Source organism: Gadus macrocephalus, chromosome 1 (genome assembly GCF_031168955.1).
Source record: "Gadus macrocephalus chromosome 1, ASM3116895v1".
Classification (NCBI taxonomy): Eukaryota; Metazoa; Chordata; class Actinopteri; order Gadiformes; family Gadidae; genus Gadus; species Gadus macrocephalus.
In genome coordinates, this window is record NC_082382.1 from 15,434,902 (window position 1) to 15,456,129 (window position 21,228).

The following is a 21,228-nucleotide window of genomic DNA, read 5'->3' on the forward strand; positions in this document are numbered from 1 at the left end:
TGTGTTCACATGTCTATTCACCTGTCTTTTCATCTGTCTATTCACCTGTGTATTCACATGTCTATCCACCTGCCGATTCACCTGTATATGCACCTGTCTATTCATCTATGTATTCACCTTTGTGTTATCCTGTGTATTCACCTGTTTTCATCTGTGTATTCACCTGTCTATTAACCTGTGTACTCACCTGTGTATTCACCTGTGTTTTCATCTGTCTATTCACCTGTGTATCACCTGTGTATTCACCTGTATTCCCCTGCCTATTCACCTGTGTCTACACCTGTCTATTCACCTTTCTATTCAACTGTGTCTACACCTGTCTATTCAGCTTTCTTTTCAACTGTGTATACACCTGTCTATTTACCGATGTATTCACCTGTGTATTCCACTGTATTCATTTGTGTATTCACCTGTCTATACATCTGTGTATTCACCTGTATTCATTTGTGCATTAACCTGTGTGTTCACCTGTGTATTCATTTATGTGTTCACCTGTCTATTCACCGATGTATTCACCTGTGTATTCCACTGTATTCATTTGTGTATTCACCTGTCTACACATCTGTGTATTCACCTGTATTCATTTGTGTATTCACCTGTGTGTTCACCTGTCTATTCACCTGTCTATTCACCTCTGTGTTCACCTTTGCATTCACCTGTGTATTCACTTGTGTATTTCCTGTTTTTTTTTGCCTCATCTTCAAGGTTACCTTGAATTTTTTCTCACAGTACAACCTTGTTCTGTGTTTCTACATTTAAAATATTCTCAACACTGAATTCCTCTCTAGTCAGATTTATTCAAAAATGTATGTTGTAAGTCCGATTTTCCCTTTGTCTTCAAAGTTAAAATATTAAACATTAGGCGTGAGCATGCAACGCCAAAACAACACTAAACAGCTGTTGCTAATAAACATCAGCATTATTAAGTTCTTGCTCACATGATTGTGTATAGCTGCATAACCTTTTCACTGAGAGTTCCACAGAGAGTGCCACCACTCTCTGTGGCACTCTCAGCGAAAAGGTATTTAAACCCCAAATAAAAGAATAAGCATGTAACAACAAGAGTTATGTATTTTATAGCTGTGCTCATGCACATGCACAGCAATAGTAGGGTTGCCAACTGCCCCATATGAGGACGTCTCCTATATTGGTTTGTCCCATAGAGGCCTGATACAACCTCAGTCGATCATATACTGATCACACCACGGTAACCTGTCATCCAATCACAGGCCCCCTCATGTGAATTAGTTGTACGTTTCCTGCAAAAATGTGTTCATTTCTGATGTTGTTCAGTCGGATTGGCATGTGCAAATATGGATAGACCTGCAAAAAAGAAAGAATGACTATAGACTTTATATTCACAACACCTTACCCGCACCACCGCGGCGGCCGTTCAATGGACAAAAGATGGTGTGCACTAGGACTCCAGCTTTTCCCTCTATTTCATAGTGAAAACGTTTGCCACCCTAAGCAATAATGACCCTTTTTAAATCATATAGTCTGCAAAGTTTATTTAATTATTTTTGAAAACTGCTGAACTAGACTCATAAAACCATTAAGAACAAATTTCAAACTTTTTAGTGACAACAAAAAGTGATAAATTAGTGTTTTGGCTGTTCTTGCATATTCTCTCGCGCTTTCTCTCTTTATCTTAGTTTTTCTCTTCCCCTTCTAAATGGATTTGTGTGTCATTTGTCTAGAACATCATATGGTAAAACACTCACTGTCAACCCCATGCTTACCTAAAAGTAAACATGCACACGAGAGTACCCCAATACTTGTGCACCTGGCTATATATTTTACAAAAAAGGTTTGCGTCCTGCTGCTGACAGGAATAAAATGTTTTTAAAAGCTGAGCTAGCAGAGTGTACATGCTGCGCCGTCAACAAGACGGCTACCCTCTTCCCTCCCCAAGTATCCCAGCGAGAGGGCTCAGTTCAGGGCTATCATTAGGACTCGACGTGAGACGACATCTGGGGAGCGTTTTAGGAAGATATTTGTATTCTGCTGCCTCAAGTCTGTTTGTATGCGGGAGAGGTGTCCTTAACCGTAATCTCACCGTTTCACTGGCTGTCAAACCTGGGTTTGAGAGACTGACAAACCCCAAAGGACGACTTCAAAAAGACAAAGAATACCCAGGACGTGCAGTAATTTTACTATTTTTAAATGCGTCAACGTAGGAAAGCAAACAAACAACAAAGACACAACGTTACCCAAAAAATCCCCTTGTTTTCGGTCATAGGCTGGGATGAGCCAAGCAGATACCAAGGTCACAACAATTACCTATCACCCTATTTTCTCCCTCAACAATCCTGACGCTTCAGCTATGAAGCTTATCAGAAACAGAGGCTTTAGCTTCCTAAGAGCCAATCTGGAGAAATCTTTATCTCCTATCTGCCAGGGAGGAGGTCAGGAGATGCTTAAAGGACACATGGATACAGACGCCAGAGGCGGTCTGGCATGTGTTGGGGGGGGGGGGGGGGGGGGGGTGGAATTAACATTTTCTGTCCCTAACCCACAGGCTTTTCCACACCACGGGGGGGGGATTCTGATCATCAAGGCTTAGCTGGATAACATGTACAGTATCCATATAGACATCCATAAAGTATAAAGTCAAGTTGTGGGTTAAATCTATTACCACAAACATATATCGGCACTGCCTAATAAGGAATTGTTTAAGTCTGCATTTTCTTTCAGTTTCATATTACCGACCGTAGAACAAAACTGTAATCAATCATGCTGACAGCAATAATCAATGCATTTGGTCATGATGATCACGGAACTCATGGTGGATTATCGTATCATCTTTTTTTCTTATGTCACCCAGGGTTACGGAGTCCGGTATCCCCATGGAAACCAGGGCAGCTAGCCTACCGTGTGATTCAGTGACATTTGAACAGAGTATCACTCAAAGGCTGTGAGTATGTGTGTGTGTGTGTGTGTGTGTGTGTGTGTGTGTGTGTGTGTGTGTGTGTGTGTGTGTGTGTGTGTGTGTGTGTGTGTGTGTGTGTGTTTGTGTGTGTTTGTGTCTGGTTTTTGTTGGTTTGTGATTCCTTTTTTATTCACGTCTTTGTTTGTTTGTGTTTGTGTGTGTATGTGTGTGTGTTTTCTTTTGTGGTTTTTGTGCTTGTGCGTGTACGGTTGTGTGCAAATACCAATCTTTGCTTGAAAGACAAGGGCTCTAATACATGTCTTAGTGTGCCTTATCAATAATATTTATTCTGTCCACAACCAAGTTGACTTTTGTCTAAAATGGGTCTCCCTGCATGCATGTTACAGTGTATTAAAACATGCATAATCCAGTGTATAACATGCATGTTACAATGTATAATACAATACACGTTATATTGTATAATAACATGCAGGTGTTTGTTTGGTGTTGTGGGACTATGTATGTGTGTGGTGGGACCTGGCTGATTGTTATTCCAGGCGACAGTGTTATTGGAGGGGACGGCCCCCACATGGTTTAATTACGGGCTGAATTTTGCTTTGCAGACATTGAATTATGTGGGGATTGAAGGTTGTGTTCTTCGGCTATATTTTATGATATTCTTAAGAAGGCGAAAGGCTATATTTTTCTTTTCCTGCCAATTTGCATTCAGGCCTTGATTTATTTTTGCCAAACTCGACTTGAAATATAATAGAATATATGGAAATGACAGTGAATATGACTTACTGTAATGGTAAGAATGTGGCAGAATATCTTATTTTAACAGAATACCTTTCGTGAAGGGATGCTGCAAGTTCATGAAACAGTCACTGTCATGAAAACAGTCACTTTAACACAACTTCTTATTCTTAGAACATATACAGTAGGCCTACCTACTTAGATGTTATTTTTATCCATGGGACCACGTTTTGTTTCACACTAAAATTGACCTGATAAATAGGCCAAAGTAAAATGGCCTGCGTTTTGTTGACACCCAGGGGGAGAAAAGCTATAGGAAATCTAAATTTCACCCTCCGTATGAGAAAGACAAATGCTTATGCCAATGGATTCTAGTTATTTCCAATTAATTGAGCCCACATGTTTCACTCTTGACAAAAAAAAGACAATAAGAAAGAAATAAAAAAAGATCAATGTGCTTGAATCACATTAAACCTTTTCAGTCGTTGCTCCTCAATGAAGTTGCGTGTGCTTTTGAAAAAGCGACGTGACGTCTCCCTGCCAGCTCACCCCCAGAACTCAGACGCATCAGCTGCGATGTGAGCGCTCCCTAAAACCCACCGACACTGCAGCCAATGAAGTGTCGAGAGAGAGAGCGAGAGAGAAAATGAGAAAGGATAAGGGAGAGAGAGGGAGAGGGAGAGAGAGAGGGAGGCTAGAGATATATGGAGAGGGAGAGAGAGAGTGAGAGGGGAGAGAGAGAGAGAGAGAGAGAGAGAGAGAGAGAGAGAGAGAGAGAGAGAGAGAGAGAGAGAGAGAGAGAGAGAGAGAGAGAGAGAGAGAGAGAGAGAGAGAGAGAGAGAGAGAGAGAGAGAGAGAGAGAGAGAGAGAGAGAGAGAGAGAGAGAGAGAGAGAGAGAGAGAGAGAGTACGATACCTCAGTCTGTTCGTCATTTTGGAGAACGAGGGGTAGTGCTCTCCACTCCAATCCATCGACTGCCGAGCATTTTCCAAGTCCAGGCGGTCTGAGCGGGTGTCGGTTTTGCTCGGAGGGGTCGACGAGGTCTTCCGACTATTTATTCCAATAACATAATGGGGGCACATTAAAGCAGTGGTGCGTGTGCTAAAGCACAATATATAGCGTGGCTATATTTAGTTGTCGCCTACTTTCCCTAAGAAGTAAGTATATATTTATCAATGTCTAGGTTTTGCCTATTAAAAAAAACTTGTTTCTGGATTAAACGATTTGTGAAATTAGCCCGTCCAGTCCACCACGCGCATCTGAGCAGCCAGCACGAGGACCTTGGATTTCTTTGGACTTTTACATTTTTTGTATCGGTAAGTTGCCACGTGATTATAACCTATTTAAGAAAATGTCAGCGTAGACATTTTCATTCTAACGATGACATGTTATTCAGTGATGATGAGGATTCAAAGTGTGTTTAATGGGGCTTGAACATGGGTTGGAGTGCGTACAGCTCGGTACAGTCTGGTGGGCTGTAATGGCAGGCGGTCGCCCGTCCGTATGCTATTGGTTGTAACTCAACAGGTTTTGACTTGTTCGATTTTTTGCCAGGATTCTGTAACAGATGGTAATCCAAATCGTGGCTGGCAATTGTGTTTGTTGGAAAGGCAAATTCTGAGAAATAGAGCGATTGGATTAGGGCGAGTTTATTTTGGTTGGATATATATATATATATATATATATATATATATATATATATAAACATTGGTATGAATTTGTACATAGCCGATTGCATTTAGTACATTTAAAAAAATGAATCAAACATGTTCCCTTTTTATTCTTTTTTTCTTTTTTTCCAAACCCCTGACAATCCCGTCTGCTTCCACTCTTCTGCATCCTATGCATTGCTCTTACATAAACACTCGTTCCCTCACGCAGCTCCTCCATGTCCTTACGTCTTTTACACCTCACCTCGCACCTCATTTCCCCTTCCTCTTGATCCCCCTCTTTCTCACCTTTCTATGGAACATGTACCTGTCCTAAAGCCCTCCTCCAGCATAACCTAAACCAGGTACTCCACCTGCTTCTCCCCCACCAGATGGTGGGTGAGCTGAAGCCTAGCTGCTTGTGAAGGTGTGAAGGGGACCCCCGTCTCTCTGCACACCCCCCAAGCCAGGACTCGCCATGGCCGGAGTTGCGGCCTGGCTCCCCTTCGCCCGGGCGGCAGCCATCGGCTGGATGCCCGTGGCCAACCTGCCCATGCCCGTGGCGCCCAACCAGAAGAACAAGCGGCAAGACGAGCTCATCATCCTCAACGTCAGCGGCCGGCGCTTCCAGACCTGGAGGAACACGCTGGACCGCTACCCGGACACCCTGCTGGGCAGCTCGGAGAAAGAGTTCTTCTACAACGAGGAGACCCACGAGTACTTCTTCGACCGGGACTCCGAAATGTTCCGCAGCGTGCTCAACTTCTACCGCACGGGTAAGCTCCACTACCCGCGCTCCGAGTGCATCTCGGCCTACGACGAGGAGCTGGCCTTCTTCGGCATCATCCCCGAGATCATCGGCGACTGCTGCTACGAAGAGTACAAGGACCGCAAGCGGGAGAACGCAGAGCGTCTACAGGACGACCTGGAGGACAACAAGGACAAAAAGCCGCCCAACATGACCTGCCGGGAGACCATGTGGCGGGCCTTCGAGAACCCCCACACCTCCACCATGGCGCTGGTCTTCTACTACGTCACGGGCTTCTTCATCGCCATCTCGGTCATCACCAACGTGGTGGAGACGGTGCCCTGCGGCACCTCCACCCACCAGAAGGAGGTGCCCTGCGGCGAGCGCTACACGGTGGCCTTCTTCTGCATGGACACGGCGTGCGTGATGATCTTCACCGTGGAGTACCTGATGCGGCTGTTCGCCGCGCCCAGCCGCTACCGCTTCATGCGCTCGGTGATGAGCATCATCGACGTGGTGGCCATCCTGCCCTACTACATCGGCCTAGTGATGACGGACAACGAGGACGTGAGCGGGGCCTTCGTCACGCTGCGTGTCTTCCGCGTCTTCCGCATCTTCAAGTTCTCCCGCCACTCGCAGGGCCTGCGCATCCTGGGCTACACGCTGAAGAGCTGCGCCTCGGAGCTGGGCTTCCTGCTCTTCTCACTCACCATGGCCATCATCATCTTCGCCACGGTCATGTTCTACGCCGAGAAGGGCTCGTCCTCCAGCAAGTTCACCAGCATCCCCGCCTCCTTTTGGTACACCATCGTTACCATGACGACGCTGGGGTAAGTGAATCGTTTTGGAGGATCGTGCTACGTGTGTGTGTGTGTGTGTGTGTGTGTGTGTGTGTGTGTGTGTGTGTGTGTGTGTGTGTGTGTGTGTGTGTGTGTGTGTGTGTGTTTGTGTGTGTGTGTGTGTGGGTGTGTGTGCATGTGTGTGTGTGTGTGTGTGTGTGTGTGTGTGTGTTTGTGTGCGTGCCATAGTTCATTGTGAGCGAATCACGTCAGTCTCATTTTGTGTGGATCAATTCAAAAAGCTTTCACTTCAAAACCGCATCCATTATATTTTGTTGGATTTTGAAATTATCGAAAGGCAGAGAACACTGGACCCTGAGACACTGGGGCATTCACGGAGAAAATTATTCACAGAGAGAATGGCAAGTGAAAGTCACCTCACTGAGAAAAGGTATGACAAACCCAAAGAACAAATCCACGAATGATCACTCCCTTTGTTCTCTGTCTGTGTCTTAGGAGCTGGGAAGAATTCAATTTTGAAAATGTACAACGCCACAGCACTGACATTGCTGTTTCCTTTAATCACCCGTTCCACATTACTCTAGTTGTGCGTATGAAAAAATGAAACGGCTCCCACTGTATAAAGAGCACCTCCGGGAAATATTAAAATGTTCACAATGTTGAACATTGTTGTTCACAATGTTGTAAAAAGTAAACAAATGAATCAAGGCTCAGCTTTTGAGCACCCAGCAATACACACAAGCCTAATTACTGTTATGGAAAATAAGATGCTCCAAAAAGGCTGGCATGTTTGCAGTTTACAAGATAAAACTAATTAACCTGTGGCACCGGCTCTGTCACTTCCTAATGATGTGTCCCTACGCTTTGAAGGACTTGATCGAGATGAAGGGCATATGGAAGGATCTTTATCGTCTACTTCCATCCCACTGCTATGTACAGACATTTTAGGAAGAGCCACACATTTGCATTCATTATATTAACCATGCCCGTGATGTGTGGAAAGGCAAACATGCGTGACTGCAGACATAAATAAACAGTCAAACACAGTACACCCACATGTATAGACATGAACTTGATCAACATTAACATCCAACGCATATAGTATATGCAGATGCCTCGAGGCAAGCAAACACACACAAACACCGACACACACACAGACACACACATACACACACACACAAACACACACACAGATCTCCCCACATACACACATATAAAACAACAGAGGTGGTTTATTGCATCGGCTATTGTGTCGGCTGAATCATGGTCGGGTTTCATGAGTAGCTGACATAGATTGGCATGCACAGCGTCACAGCGGTATCAGGCGGTTTACAAATTGTGCCTGCATCATGCTAAATGTCACAATCAGCGATGCCACAAATGGCTCATCGCTCATCAACAGTCACCGAGATTCCTCTCGAGTTCTGAGGGATCTTTTTATTTCCTCTGACAGAGAGAGAGAGAGAGAATAAACAGCCAAGCCTTGGTTGTTTATTCCAGTTATGTCCCTATGGTGAATGAACTGCAGTTATATAGCATATCTATTTTCTAACCAGTTTCCGCTCAAAGCACTTTCCAACTGTGCCTCACATTCACCCATTCATATGCGACAGTACTGGAAAATATATGTGTACATTCACACAGCGATAATAATAATAATAATACATTTAATTTAGAGGCGCCTTTCAAGACACCCAAGGCGATGGCAGTAGCCACCTTCCAAGACTACCACCAGCTCGATGGGAGTTGTTCATGTTAGACGTCTTGCTCACGGACACCTCGACCCTTGGGCACGAGTATCGAACCAGCAACCTTCCATTGCCAGACAAGTGACGACCCACTCTACCTCCTCAGCCATTAGCGCCCCTAGTCATCAAGAGTGGGGAAATATAGACACTTATCTGGTCTTTTGTTGCAATTAGCGCCCTGATCAGTGTACGTACAAATGTGTGCGCGCGTGTGTGTGTGTGTGTGTAGGAGGAGGGGTTCAGCATTGCCTCATCAATAAGGCAGGGGGCCAGTGGTGGTTGTCAAAGTGACTAATGATGTGGCCCGCTGCATCTGCTGACTAATGTCAACTTGGCTGACATTGTGCTCTATGCTGCCTCTTTATGTCATACAGACACACACACGCACACACGCACACACACACACACGCACAGACACAAACATAGACACACACACATACACACACTCACTTACACTTTTTCTTGCACTTGTCTGTTGATTTGTAGACATGTTTTCCATGTGATGTGGGTAAGTCTTTGGCCTGGGGAATTTTTGGGATGGTTCTGCAATGAATAAGGTGTTGGAGTGTTTCTTGAGTGTCAGCCGATGCATCCAATTACTCTGTAACTAAGCTCTGTCATACGCCTTCCCCTGACACTGGACCAATCTGTGAACTGGCAACCTGTCATCTACTTGCAGATATTTAGTCGTCTGAATCTTTAAACACAGAGAGGTCTCTCTCCCTCTGTCTGTCTTTCTCTCTCTCTCTCTCTCTCTCTCTCTCTCTCTCTCTCTCTCTCTCTCTCTCTCTCTCTCTCTCTGTGTATCTCTCTTTCTACCCCTGTCCATAATTGTTTTGTTGTTTGGTTTGCCTTCTGCGTTGCAATCCCCTTGTATCACCTATGCTCCTGTTTCATTTACTGCACAGTTTTCTTGCCCTTTGCTTCAGTGTGTATAGTGTGTGTGTGTGTGTGTGTGTGTGTGTGTGTGTGTGTGTGTCTCCGCACACTGAGGCATCCCTGTAAAATCATTTTGAGCTGCGTGTTTGTGTTCACTTGTCAGTAACACTGTTGGTCGCGATGGTGTTTGCACGCCGACGTGGTGACTTTCTCTTGACCCTGGCGACCCACCGCTGCGCATATTCACGCTGCTCTGACCCCGCGGCGGCTCTTAAGACCCGGATTTGTCTACTGGACAATAATCCAGACGGAATGAGAAACAGTTATCCCACAGAAGCAGCAGCAGATACAGGCAATGAGAACAGTTTACACTGCCACATTATAGGGTCTTTTTTTTCACCTTACGTGGGAAATGAAAGTTGGTTCCAGACATTTGAAAGCAGGAGGAGAAAATAGTGTGTGCTAGGGGGATAAGGATGAGGAAGGGTGTGTGACGAAGAGAAAATACGCAGGCGGTTCACTGTGATGAAGGGATACGCTGTGAGAGGTGAAGTGCAGAACTGTGGGACGCAAGACCTGGATGAAGGGGGAGGCAAAGACATGTTGCCTTAACACCCTCTCTTGCAATTTGACCTAAATCCTCTCACAAAGGCGCTGTTACTGCTACAAAGAACATTTGGTACCAAAAAAAATGCTTAGCCTAAGGCCCAATCCCGTTTCTTTGCTCACTGTCTCAACCCTACATCTCAACCCTAACCCTCATTGCTCATGCTCATTGCTACCCCTCATTGCTACCCTAACCGATCCCCTACCAAATGGGACAACCCTACCCTGTGACGTCATCATGGCCTCCCTGTGCCCCCTAGCAGATAACCAGACCCCTGGTAATGTTACAAGAGACAGACTGGCTGCCATTGTCTCGGGCAACGAGCAAGACCCATTGTAAAGATGTTTAACCTGAAATGGTATTTATATTTTGTAATTGGCACGGCCTGGCGAGACTGGCCACACTCACACTGGCAGATTTGAGCACGGTTAGGTGCTAAAACAGCCACGGCCACGGCCAGAAGGCCTAGTGTGAATGCACCCTTAGATAATAATCGGTTAAGAACAAGAACACTTTAGAAGAAACACTTTATTTAAATAAGAAACACTGAACCACACATCTAAAAATACACACAAACACACACCTAAAAATACACACACACACACACCCTCTCTCATCTTTTGAGAGAATGGTGGAGAATCACATCTTCTCCACCATTCCGCCAACTTTGCCTCGCTCTCCTCATGCCTCGCCTGCCCCCTGGCACTCTCCTCTTGGAAGAGGTGCCTGGGGTGGTGGAAGAGGTGCCTGGGGTGGAGGAGCATGAGGGAGAGGTGGGAGGGCTGGTGGCAGTGGACTCAACGATGTCCTGAAAGAAAACGAATAAAAAGGAATTAGGAATTATATGCCAGAACTGGGTGATATGGCCATATGTTACGTACAATATGTGATAGCTATGTACACAATATAGTACTGCCAAAAAATAGATTGATTAACCATGTAATATTACTAATATAATATATTAGTATAATAATACTTAGAGAATATTACTAATATAATATATATATTAGTATATATAATATTACTAACTAATAATGTTACTAATATTACTTTCTATATTAGCTAAGAGTTTATTGTTTACTGTTTACTGTTTTTTGTTTACTTTTTATAGTTAGTTAGTTAAGAGTTTATTGTTTATCTTATCTTATATTATAATTATTGATTACTGTTTACTGTTTACTTTTTATTGTTATCTTAGAGTGTATTGTTTATCTTATATTGTATATAATTTAATATTGTGTTGTGTTTCTTTCTGTAAACTACTGGACAATCAATTTCCTTGAGGGAGTCATCCCAAAAGGATCAATAAAGCCTAATCTAATTTAATCTAATCTAATCTAATCTAATCTAATATAATATATTAGTATAGTAAAGTTTATTTTTAACCTGGAGTCACTAGAACATGGAAGATCTGGATATCATACGACATCCAGCCCGGTCGTATGCATCCCGGTCTGCAGCCCGGTCTGCAGGCCGGGCTGCAGAGCCCGTCATCGGGCATGCATCCCGGCCGAGAACCGTGGTCGGGCGGCCTGCGAAAGTCGGCCGGGGACTTTCGCGATCTTCCGCGAAAGTCGGCCGGGGACTTCCGAGAGTCCGCTGCCGGGCTTCGAAGCCCGCGGCCGGGCTGCAGAGTATAATTAATAAAATAATTACTAGTTAATTACAGAGAAAATACTTACATTTGTGTTTTTCCAATCCTGTCGCATCTTTTCGTCCTCCTTCTTGTCTAGGATATTTCTTGATTTTCCGTTTTCTCGCAAGGTATTGTGGGAGCAAGTCAGAACTGAAGCGCTTTGAGGGTGCCCATCGAAAATCTCAATTTTGAGGGGATGTTAGCCCTCCCCCTACCCCTTAAGCTACCTTTAGGCCGAATCTCGATTCTTCCCCTTGCCCCTTTTGCTTTGTCTTTGTCTTTGTCTTAACCCTAGCACTTGCAAGTGTAAGGGCCAAGGGCTGAGATCTTTCCCCTATGAAATGAGACGCCACTCGGTTTCGGGTACGTCATCATTCATCGTCGCCAGCTGGCTGCCCCGTCACCAGAGCGCCGAAATGCCAATAAAAGCCAGAGAAGAAGAGCGATATATATCTTAGATGCTGCCGCCATCGTTGAAGAGTTGAGGGTGTGTGTAGCATAGTGGTGAAACGGATCAGTGTGTCCACGGTTCGGTTCAGATAACCGTTTTGGGCCTCGGTTTCGGATACGCTTCGGATTAGGATCATGTCCGTGATAGTAAAAAGGCGGACTTTTCTTTGACGGAGGGTGTGGGGGAGAAACATAAAAATGAATGAGACCCACAGTCTATTTGCAATGTGTTAATTGACTGCAATCAGACAACTTGCAAGGCTTTTTTGTGCAATAAATGTTCCCCTAAATGCATTTGAAAACATGGTGCACTGAGTGTAACATGTAAGGGTTAACGGCCGACGAGGCTAGAACTCTGGCGACGAGCGCAACGAAGTTTAAAGCCCAGTTTGTTTTGAACGCTGACAGGCTGAAGGGAGGGGCGGGAAAAGTCTCATTGGCTCGGGCAGCACTGGAGAGAATGCATTCCGCTGGGTCCTAAACACCCTTGTATCGGACGTAGGCTACAGTAGGCAAAATACGCTACATAAGGCAATGCCTTCATGAAACCGAAATCCGCGGATCTCCAGAATGCTCCGAACTGTGGTAAACGAACCGAACGGATTCGGATACAATTTGAATCCGCTGCAGGCCATCTAGCTGGCAAGCTACCATATAAGCCAATGGAGTGGTGGTATACGCGCTAATTGTATCCTAAAACGACCGTTTGAAAGCTTCAGTTAAGACCTACAATACTATGCATCGTTCGTGTAGCACATTTCAGATCAAACCGAGTCATTATAAACATATAAAAAGTTGTGTAGATAGCTGTAAAATATTCCTCGCTTCAAGCAGCCATGTTTTTTTGAAAATTCCCGGTTTCGCTATGTGCTCTGGGATAGCCCTTGGAGGAGCAAGTGAGCTCTCAAATCATCTTAAAAATAAGGGGTACATAGCACTCAATCTTATCCCTTAATCTTGATCAAATTGGGTATTGAGACACCACTAGCTCTCACATGAACGCGCAACTTCAAGGGTAAGGGGGAAGATAAGGGGTAAGGGGAAGTATTGAGATTGGGCCTTAAACTGGTATTGGGACCAGTGTTGTTTTTGGCAGGCATTTTAGATTTAGTTTTAGTCTTAGTCTTTTTGACGAAATGCTTCTTAGTTTTAGTCCCATTTTAGTCATTTCTATCTTTGAAAGTTTTAGTCTAGTTTTAGTCCGACGAAAACTCCAAAGGTTTTAGTCAGTTTTCGTCGCAAAACTTTTTACGACCACCCGCACCCGGCACCGCTGCTGCTGCCATGGTGTGTGTGTGTGTGTGTGTGTGTGTGTGTGTGTGTGTGTGTGTGTGTGTGTGTGTGTGTGTGTGTGTGTGTGCCTCGTCCACCAGCCTCTCTCTGTAGTGTATGAGTGTGTGTGTGCCTCGTCCACCAGCCTCTCTCTGTAGTGTGTTTGTGCCGTGTGCGTGCAGGCGCAGCTGCGCGCGAGCGAGGCTTTTAGTGTGTGATGGGGGCGTGACTGTTAGGACAAGCGTGACTGTTCGTCCACTCACTAACAATTTAGTCTCGTCTAGTTCTCGTCTGACGAAAATGTCTACATTTTTCGTCACATTTTAGTCTTTATATGGCTTTGGTGACGTTCGTCTTAGTCTCATTTTCGTCATGGAAAAAAGGGGTCTGACGACGTCATTTTCGTTTTCGTCTTGCCTGACGAAAACAACACTGATTGGGACATGGCTCCACGGCGCGTGAACGCGCAACAGCGAGGGTTAGGGCTGAGATTTTGAAGCGAGCAAAGGATTGAGATTCAACCTAAATCTCACACCCAAAGGCATGCAAGCAGGGAGGCAGGCAGATAGTGGGGGTTGAGGCTTGAGCTGTTGCAGAGACAGTTAGGGGAATATGACAGGGATTTTGCACCAAGCTTCCTAGCCAAATTGATTTCGATCATTGAATGAGTATCACCAGTTGGATTTATCTCCAGTGGGTTAAGCTGGTAAATGTCCTGTGGCAAAGGTGATGAAACGGTTTTGAAATAAGTGACTAGTGTTGAGTGAGTGATTGGCAGTTAACTGCAGACTACTTTGCTGGAACTGCAGTACAATTTTGACAGATACTTTTCGTTCAATCCAATACTTGGATTTACCTACTGTTATTGGTTGGGTATGTATTATAATGCAGGCCTATATGCCCGTGGCGTAGTGCAAACTCACTGCACCATGGGAATGGTGGGGTGAAATTGTAGTTGGAATACGCCACACTACTGTTATTGACGCTAGCACTAAGATGCGTGGCGGTCATTAGCATGGCGTCAACAGCATAGGATTAATAACCCGTTTTAAGCCCAGGTGCCTCTGATCACCGCTCCCCAACGATCGATGCATTTCTCTTGCCGTGTCTCCCAGACGACCGCAGCAAGACCGCTCGCGTATAGCAAGCCCCCCCCCCTCCCTTGGCCGCCCCTGTTTTTGGATTTGGTTGAAGGCTGGCTGTGCGGGCCTGCAGACGGATACAAATGTGTCTCTAGCAGTTCAGTTTTGGAGGCTTTCCAGGAGCAGGCTTGTTCTATTGAGTGGCCGCTGCCACAGCCCATATGCCTTGAAGACGTACGGGCCTTCCTTCGCTCTCACCCCGGACACCTCCCTCTGGATTTATTACACATTTATCTTGAATGCAAAAGCTTGTGTACAGCGTTAATCAATGCAGACGGGTGAGTATTGGCAGGCCGGTACGGAGGGAATGGGCCCTTGTTACACCTTGTAATAAATTGATGAGGTAAGGTTAACAACACTAAGGTATAATTGCAAAGCGCTGAGGTCACCCGTTCTTCATCTAAGATATATGAGGGTGGTTGCTGTCCCCCGTTGGGCCGGGGTCAGCCCCCTGCATCACCCTGTCTTCGTTAGGGAAGAGGGGCTGACTGATCCGTCTCTGGGGGGTGCTGGGAGGCAGATTGACTGGGAGTGGTGTTCATCACGGCTGGGCGCTACAAGTGGATCAGAGGGGGCGGTTATTTAACCTTTCATATGTCTGGAATGAATGGATTGCTGATGGAGGTGGGTAATAATAATAATATGATATTATTATTAATGTGATTATTATTAACCATTCATCATCATCATCATCATACTTGAGGTAGGAGAAGGAACGCTCAGTTCAACAACTCGAATAGTAGAATAGTAATGTATTACCACATTCAACAATATTATGTCATGAACCTTAGCGCTAGTGACACAAAATAATACATCAGGTTTAGTATCCCTGCTTCTTGCGGCCAGTGAAGATGAACTGCATTGCTTCCTGCGGTGATAAGCTTTAATGGCCTATGGGTCTGAGGATGAATCAAACTGAAAAGGCGACAGTTCACCTTTCGCCCCCAAGTTGCGTTCTACACAACAGTGAACTCAATGTGAACCCCTCAGCCAATAACAGAAATATAATCTAAAAATAGACAATCTGTTGGCCACAATCACAGTTGAGTTAAGAAATCTACTGGTAGACAGATCTGGGCTGATGTACGGGAAGGTGAGCATTGAATCTACAACATTTTATCGTTCCTATTAGGCCTATATAGCATATTTTAGTTTGGTGTGTACGTCTGTGTGTAACAGGCATACATTGAGGAAGTGCACTCACCTGTTTTACAGTCAACCCACTGACCTATTGAGGCTGCTCTATAGAGAGAGCGGGGGGAAAATGCCACAGAAAGGAGATCCAAATATAGACACACAAGAACTCTATTTCTCTCTCTCTCTCTCTCTCTCTCTCTCTCTCTCTCTCTCTCTCTCTCTCTCTCTCTCTCTCTCTCTCTCTCTCTCTCTCTCTCTCTCTATCGCTCTCTCTCTCTCTCTAGCTCTTGCTCTCCCTCATCCTACATTACTCTCACACAATTTTCATTGCATACTCGTTTTACCCTCATGAATAGCAGTATGTGTGCGTGTTTTGTGTGTGTGTGTGTGTGTGTGTGTGTGTGTGTGTTTTACTACTGATGAGTGTCTACCTCGGCATTGCCATTTTATTTGGGCGGCATGTAATCTGATGAGCCTTAAAGGTGCTGTAGGTCTGTTTTTAGAGCTTTTTCTTCTGTTTCATTTGTAAATAATGGCACAGCCGTCCGTCAGTGGTTAGTGAGTGTATTGCGATGTGAGAATATATTTTTCAAATTGGCTGCACCTGCCTTTATGAATGCCAATCTTGATTTTGGCCTCCCGGCTAGTTTCTGACCATCTCTACAATGAGTGATGTGTGGGAATCTATCTTTCATGTCTGTCAGACATGAAATAAAACACTTCTCAATGGTTCAGAATTGTAGGTGGGTAGGGAGGGAGTCTTCAACAACATGTTGAATCCTCGACATTTTGTTTGTTTCGCAATCTTGGTCTTTTCGTCTCTCTTCTGCTCTTTTCTGCTCTTTTCTGCGCTTTCTTCACAACTCTGAAATCAGCACCTAAAGCTGCATGAATGCATGCATACATAAATACACTGCATATGATTTCAGTAATTCTCCATATATTTTCTATATATTCCCTATATCCGATAGATATATATTATTATCGTAGCGTTCAAGTTGTCCGAACACTCTCTCCATCATCCCGCGGTTCCCCTCACCTTGCAGGCTCTTGGTTCCTCCTTGGCAGCAGACATACAAAGCACCATTCCACAGCCTTGATGGTGTCGTTGTGAACATTTGAAGCGTGGTTTAAACAGGCCTATAAAAGAGCCCTGTGCACTAGCTGGTAGAGTGCTCTGCCTGCTGGGCGTGTGTGTGTGTGTGTGTGTGTGTGTGTGTGTGTGTGTGTGTGTGTGTGTGTGTGTGTGTGTGTGTGTGTGTGTGTGTGTGTGTGTGTGTGTGTGTGTGTGTGTGTGTGTGTGTGTTCTCTCTTCCCCTCCATCCCCCCCCTCCTTACCACCAGTCAATACAACACCTCCTGTTTCTCTCCGCTCTCCCCTGCAGACCTGCCACCGCGTCGCTAACACATGTCACATTTCAACTCGCTGGCTTCTCCCTGGTTGGGGTGCTGCTGCTGTTGTTGATATTTTTGTTGTTGTTTTTGTTGTTGTTGCTGTGTACACTTATTTCCCCCGCTTTTCATGCAGCACTCTTGGACGGTTTCCCATTTCTTGAAAAGAGTGTATAGCGCGCAGAGGTCTTCCAAGGCCGTGGCAGACCTATTTACCTGGCCCCTCGTCAGATGGTAAGGGAGAAAAGGAGAGTGTGTGTGGGGCATGGGGGGAGGGTGTGACGTGTGATTGACAGTGAACGTCTTTGAGGAAGGTTTTCTACTAATATGTTCTTGGTGTTGACACCTCAGCGATGTGTGCCGCATGTCAATGTCGCTGCACTGGCGGCTGTCCTGTGATTGGACGGTGTGTGTCCGGGCTGACAGCCAGCTCAGCTAACCTGGCCATAGTGAAGGAGAATTGTTCCTTATACATGCTGCAGGTACTGCCGCATAAACAAAAAATGGCATATGACATTGATGGAGATTGAATCCCTCTCTCTCATTCTCTCTCTCTCTATCTCTCTCTCTCCCTCTCTCCCTCTCTCCCTCTCCCTCTTTTGGTTCTTTCACTCGCTCTACTCTCCCTCTCTCTCTCTCTCTCTCTCTCTCTCTCTCTCTCTCTCTCTTGTACTGGTTTCAAATCGTCTGATTGCAGTTATCACGCTCTTCTGTCCCAAGGGGTCCGACTGAAAGACGTGTTCACGTCTACCCCCTAAGAGTCTAAACTCTGCCTGCTTCCTCAGCTCCTCTGCTCATTACCACATATAGTGAATAGGGAAGCAAATTAAACCTTTTCAAATACGATTAGACGGAAAACGCAGGCTTTATTGTCATGAAGGAAGTGTATCTTGGACACATACAGTATCTGCTATATGTGTGTGTCTGTATGTGTGCCCATGTGGTTGTGTGCATATGTGTGTGTGTGGTGTGTGAGTCTGTGCGACAATTCCATTGTTAGATTTTGCAGCCCATAATTTACAAGCACTCATTGGAGAAGATGATTGCAGACTCTCTTAGTTAGACTAGTGCTCTTGTCCTTTCACTGGAGTGGCCCCCATACTTCAAACTGAGCCTCTGAATCCAAACAAAAGATTCAATATTATAGGATTATATTTTCTTTGTACCATCCAGACATTATATGTCATTTGAAATAGACTATGGGGGTTAATGTATACGAGAGCTATAATGGGTGAAATAACAGTTAACATTGTCATAGACAGGATGAGCACCCGCTGAAGGACTTAGATTAATCTTCTTTTCTTCCAGAGACGAGCCAAGTATGCCTTGTTTTCTTATTGTCTCTCGTTGATACCGATACACACGTGTGCTTGCCACCATCATCATCATCACCATCATCACTCTCTCTCTCTCTCTCTCTCTCTCTCTCTCTCTCTCTCTCTCTCTCTCTCTCTCTCTCTCTCTCTCTCTCTCTCTCTCTCTCTCTCTCTCTCTCTATCTCTCTCTCTCTATCTCTCTCTCCCTCTGCTGTTATCTCATCCCTTCAGTCCTGACAAACAGTAATTCATAAACCGTGTTGTACGCTGATTATCCCGGGTGACAAAAGGAAATATTAAATCTCTGAGGATTAATGCCGTCTCCCGAGCCTGTGTCCCCCTTGCCGTGTTTCCCCCCCTGTGTGTGTGTTTGTGTGTGTGTTTGTGTGTGCGTGCATGTGTGCATGTGTGCATGCGTGTGTGGGTATTTGCTCTATTCGATCCCTTCTCCCCAGCCTCTTATTTGGTACAGCAGGACGTTCCCTGTTAGAGGGGATGTGTTGACTTGGCCGGCTAATAAGAGGACACGGCGCATTTCCTCTGCGCCCCCGAACAAGCTGCCTTGTCGGGGCGCCTAGAGGATCATCTCTGAAGCTCCAATTTCGGTTCCATTGGATCTAAAGCAAAAACAATAACAGGGCAATTCTGGATCATTTCAAAGCCTAAATCATGTGTGAACAATAAACACCTCTCTCTCTCTCTCTCTCTCTCTCTCTCTCTCTCTCTCTCTCTCTCTCTCTCTCTCCCTCTCCCTCTCTCTCTCTCTCTCTGTCTCTCTCTCTCTCTCTCTCTCTCTCTTTCTCTCTCCCTCTCGGGGGTGCGGAGATCCTTCATTCATGATTGCCTTTCCTACGGGGAGGTAGGCCACCGACGGCCCGTGTGCTACAGACGATTCATGAGGAGGATTTGGGTCGTGTCCTTCACAAAGCCCAAGAGACAACTTTTCTCACACTCTGACTTCTTGGGGGGATTACCCATTCTGAGAGGATTAAAGCTGCCATTGGCCGACAGAGAGCAACAACGCTCGTCAGGAGCACTGAAGTCAAGACATGGCTTAACATAACTAATAGATTATTTTTTTCGCCCTTCAATGGATGAGTGGTAGCGATACTAATTCAATATCCCAAGCCTTCGCCGGGTATTATGCTGGTAGCGAATAGGAGCACCCTGAGCAGCCCTTACACGAAGCGGCCTCATTCCATGAAACACAACGCAAATTATAATTTCAATCTAACAACACACAAATGACCTTCTGCCTCTACAATAGAAACACACAAAAAGTTCACGTGGAATAGCTTGTATTTGGCCATGACAATAACGATAACTTATTTTCCCGAGGCGAAGCATACACCAATAGAAGCCTTGTTTAATGACAGGGAACCAATCGCATCGAGCCGTTAAACGATCTGAGTGGTGCACAGTTGAGGTGGTCCACTCTGACCTTTATGTGGTCCACAGCCTGTGTGGAGAGCGTGTGTGTCCCGGCGTCACGTAGTAAGGACACCTCTAAACGTGGCCAGCACTCCCCTTGTGGCCGCGCCCGAGCCCCGATGGCGCCGGGCTGTGTTTAAGCCGAGCATGAGAGAGCATGCCCTCAATATCCCGATGTGTTTCTGTGATATTGCGGAACAGGGTGACATCTTTATGAGTCAAATGGAGTGAGGGGGTTGGGGGGGACGTCGCCTAATTCGATCTGGCCTAGGATCCACCTTCCTGGCTGTTCAATTTGGGAACATGTCATTTTTTGGACCGCCAGCTATAAATTCCAGACTTTCCTTTCCTTTTTCTATTGAAACCCAGTGCTCTCGTTTTTGACAGAAATTATTCAAATTGATACGTTGATTTACATTTCCTACATATGACCCCACTCAACTTTCTTTCAATCTAGTTTCATTCTGCTTCCCGTGTTATATGTATTATATGTTTTTATCTTATCTCTTTTGGCTCCTTTGCTATGGTCCTATTGCACGATTGTGTGGAACTAGAATCCCCCGTCTTTTCAAATCCAGAGGACCTAATTATACTGCTGTAAACGGGTACAATGCAAGCTTTACACTGCCTTACAGGCTTACGCAATCATGTCGAGAAGAAGTACAAATCCACACACACAAAAACACACACACACACACACATGCACACACACCAACAGACACGTACCATGCGTACACATAGACACACACACATACCCCCACAACCGACCTGCGCTTGGGGCTGCAGATTACTGTTGAATGTTAGTAAACTGCAGCTCGTAGGGCTGTTTTTACAAAGGTCCATTTTGTGTTTAATGTCTACTCGAGACCAGACCGTATTCCAATTAATTTAGCCGTCTCTGTACTCTCTGCTCAACAGCCCAGGGCCTGTGTAGTTGCGCAGCAGGAAAAATCTAATCTCTGGATGTGGGGTGAGGTGAAATGAGAAAAAACACACTCCCGCTATTCATTATGAACACCGAGGGAAGCAGTGGATGAGAAGGGAGAGGGGTGAAACGGGAAAAAAAAACGCACACGATCAAAGTGGCTATGATTTGAACGGAGGCTCTTTAAAAATACACAAAGAACGGCGTGATGCATGACACTAATTGCCATTCACAGTGGGTTGTTACGTTTCTGCCAGGTTTCTCAGTAATGGGGAGATAAATACCCTCAGTGGGGTCCATACTGCTGAGAAGTTACTGCAGAAATGTCTCTTTGCTGCTCGGGCAGAAAGAGGGATCCAGCGCTGAGAGACTGCAGTCCCTGATGCTTCATGGACTAGGATTAGGATGGTTGGCGTAACCTAGCAGGGATACTTAACAGAAAAAAAAGAACCCGAAAGGTCCTTTGCG

The 21,228-nt window shown here is 45.4% G+C and overlaps 1 protein-coding gene across 4 annotated transcripts in view; it reads left to right on the plus strand.

Moving 5' to 3' along the window:
* Positions 1-4,525: 4,525 nt before the first annotated feature.
* Positions 4,526-21,228, plus strand: part of kcnd3 (potassium voltage-gated channel, Shal-related subfamily, member 3) — a 75,626-nt gene continuing 58,923 nt past the window's right edge. For 2 of the 4 annotated variants that reach the window (XM_060048862.1, XM_060048876.1), the window contains exons 1-2: positions 4,526-4,944; positions 5,670-6,855. In XM_060048862.1, coding sequence (XP_059904845.1) covers positions 5,756-6,855 — 1,100 coding nt within the window. In that variant the 5' untranslated portion in view covers positions 4,526-4,944; positions 5,670-5,755. The remainder of the gene's footprint in view (positions 4,945-5,669; positions 6,856-21,228) is intronic. The other 2 variants (XM_060048863.1, XM_060048865.1) reach the window with 2 other exon arrangements.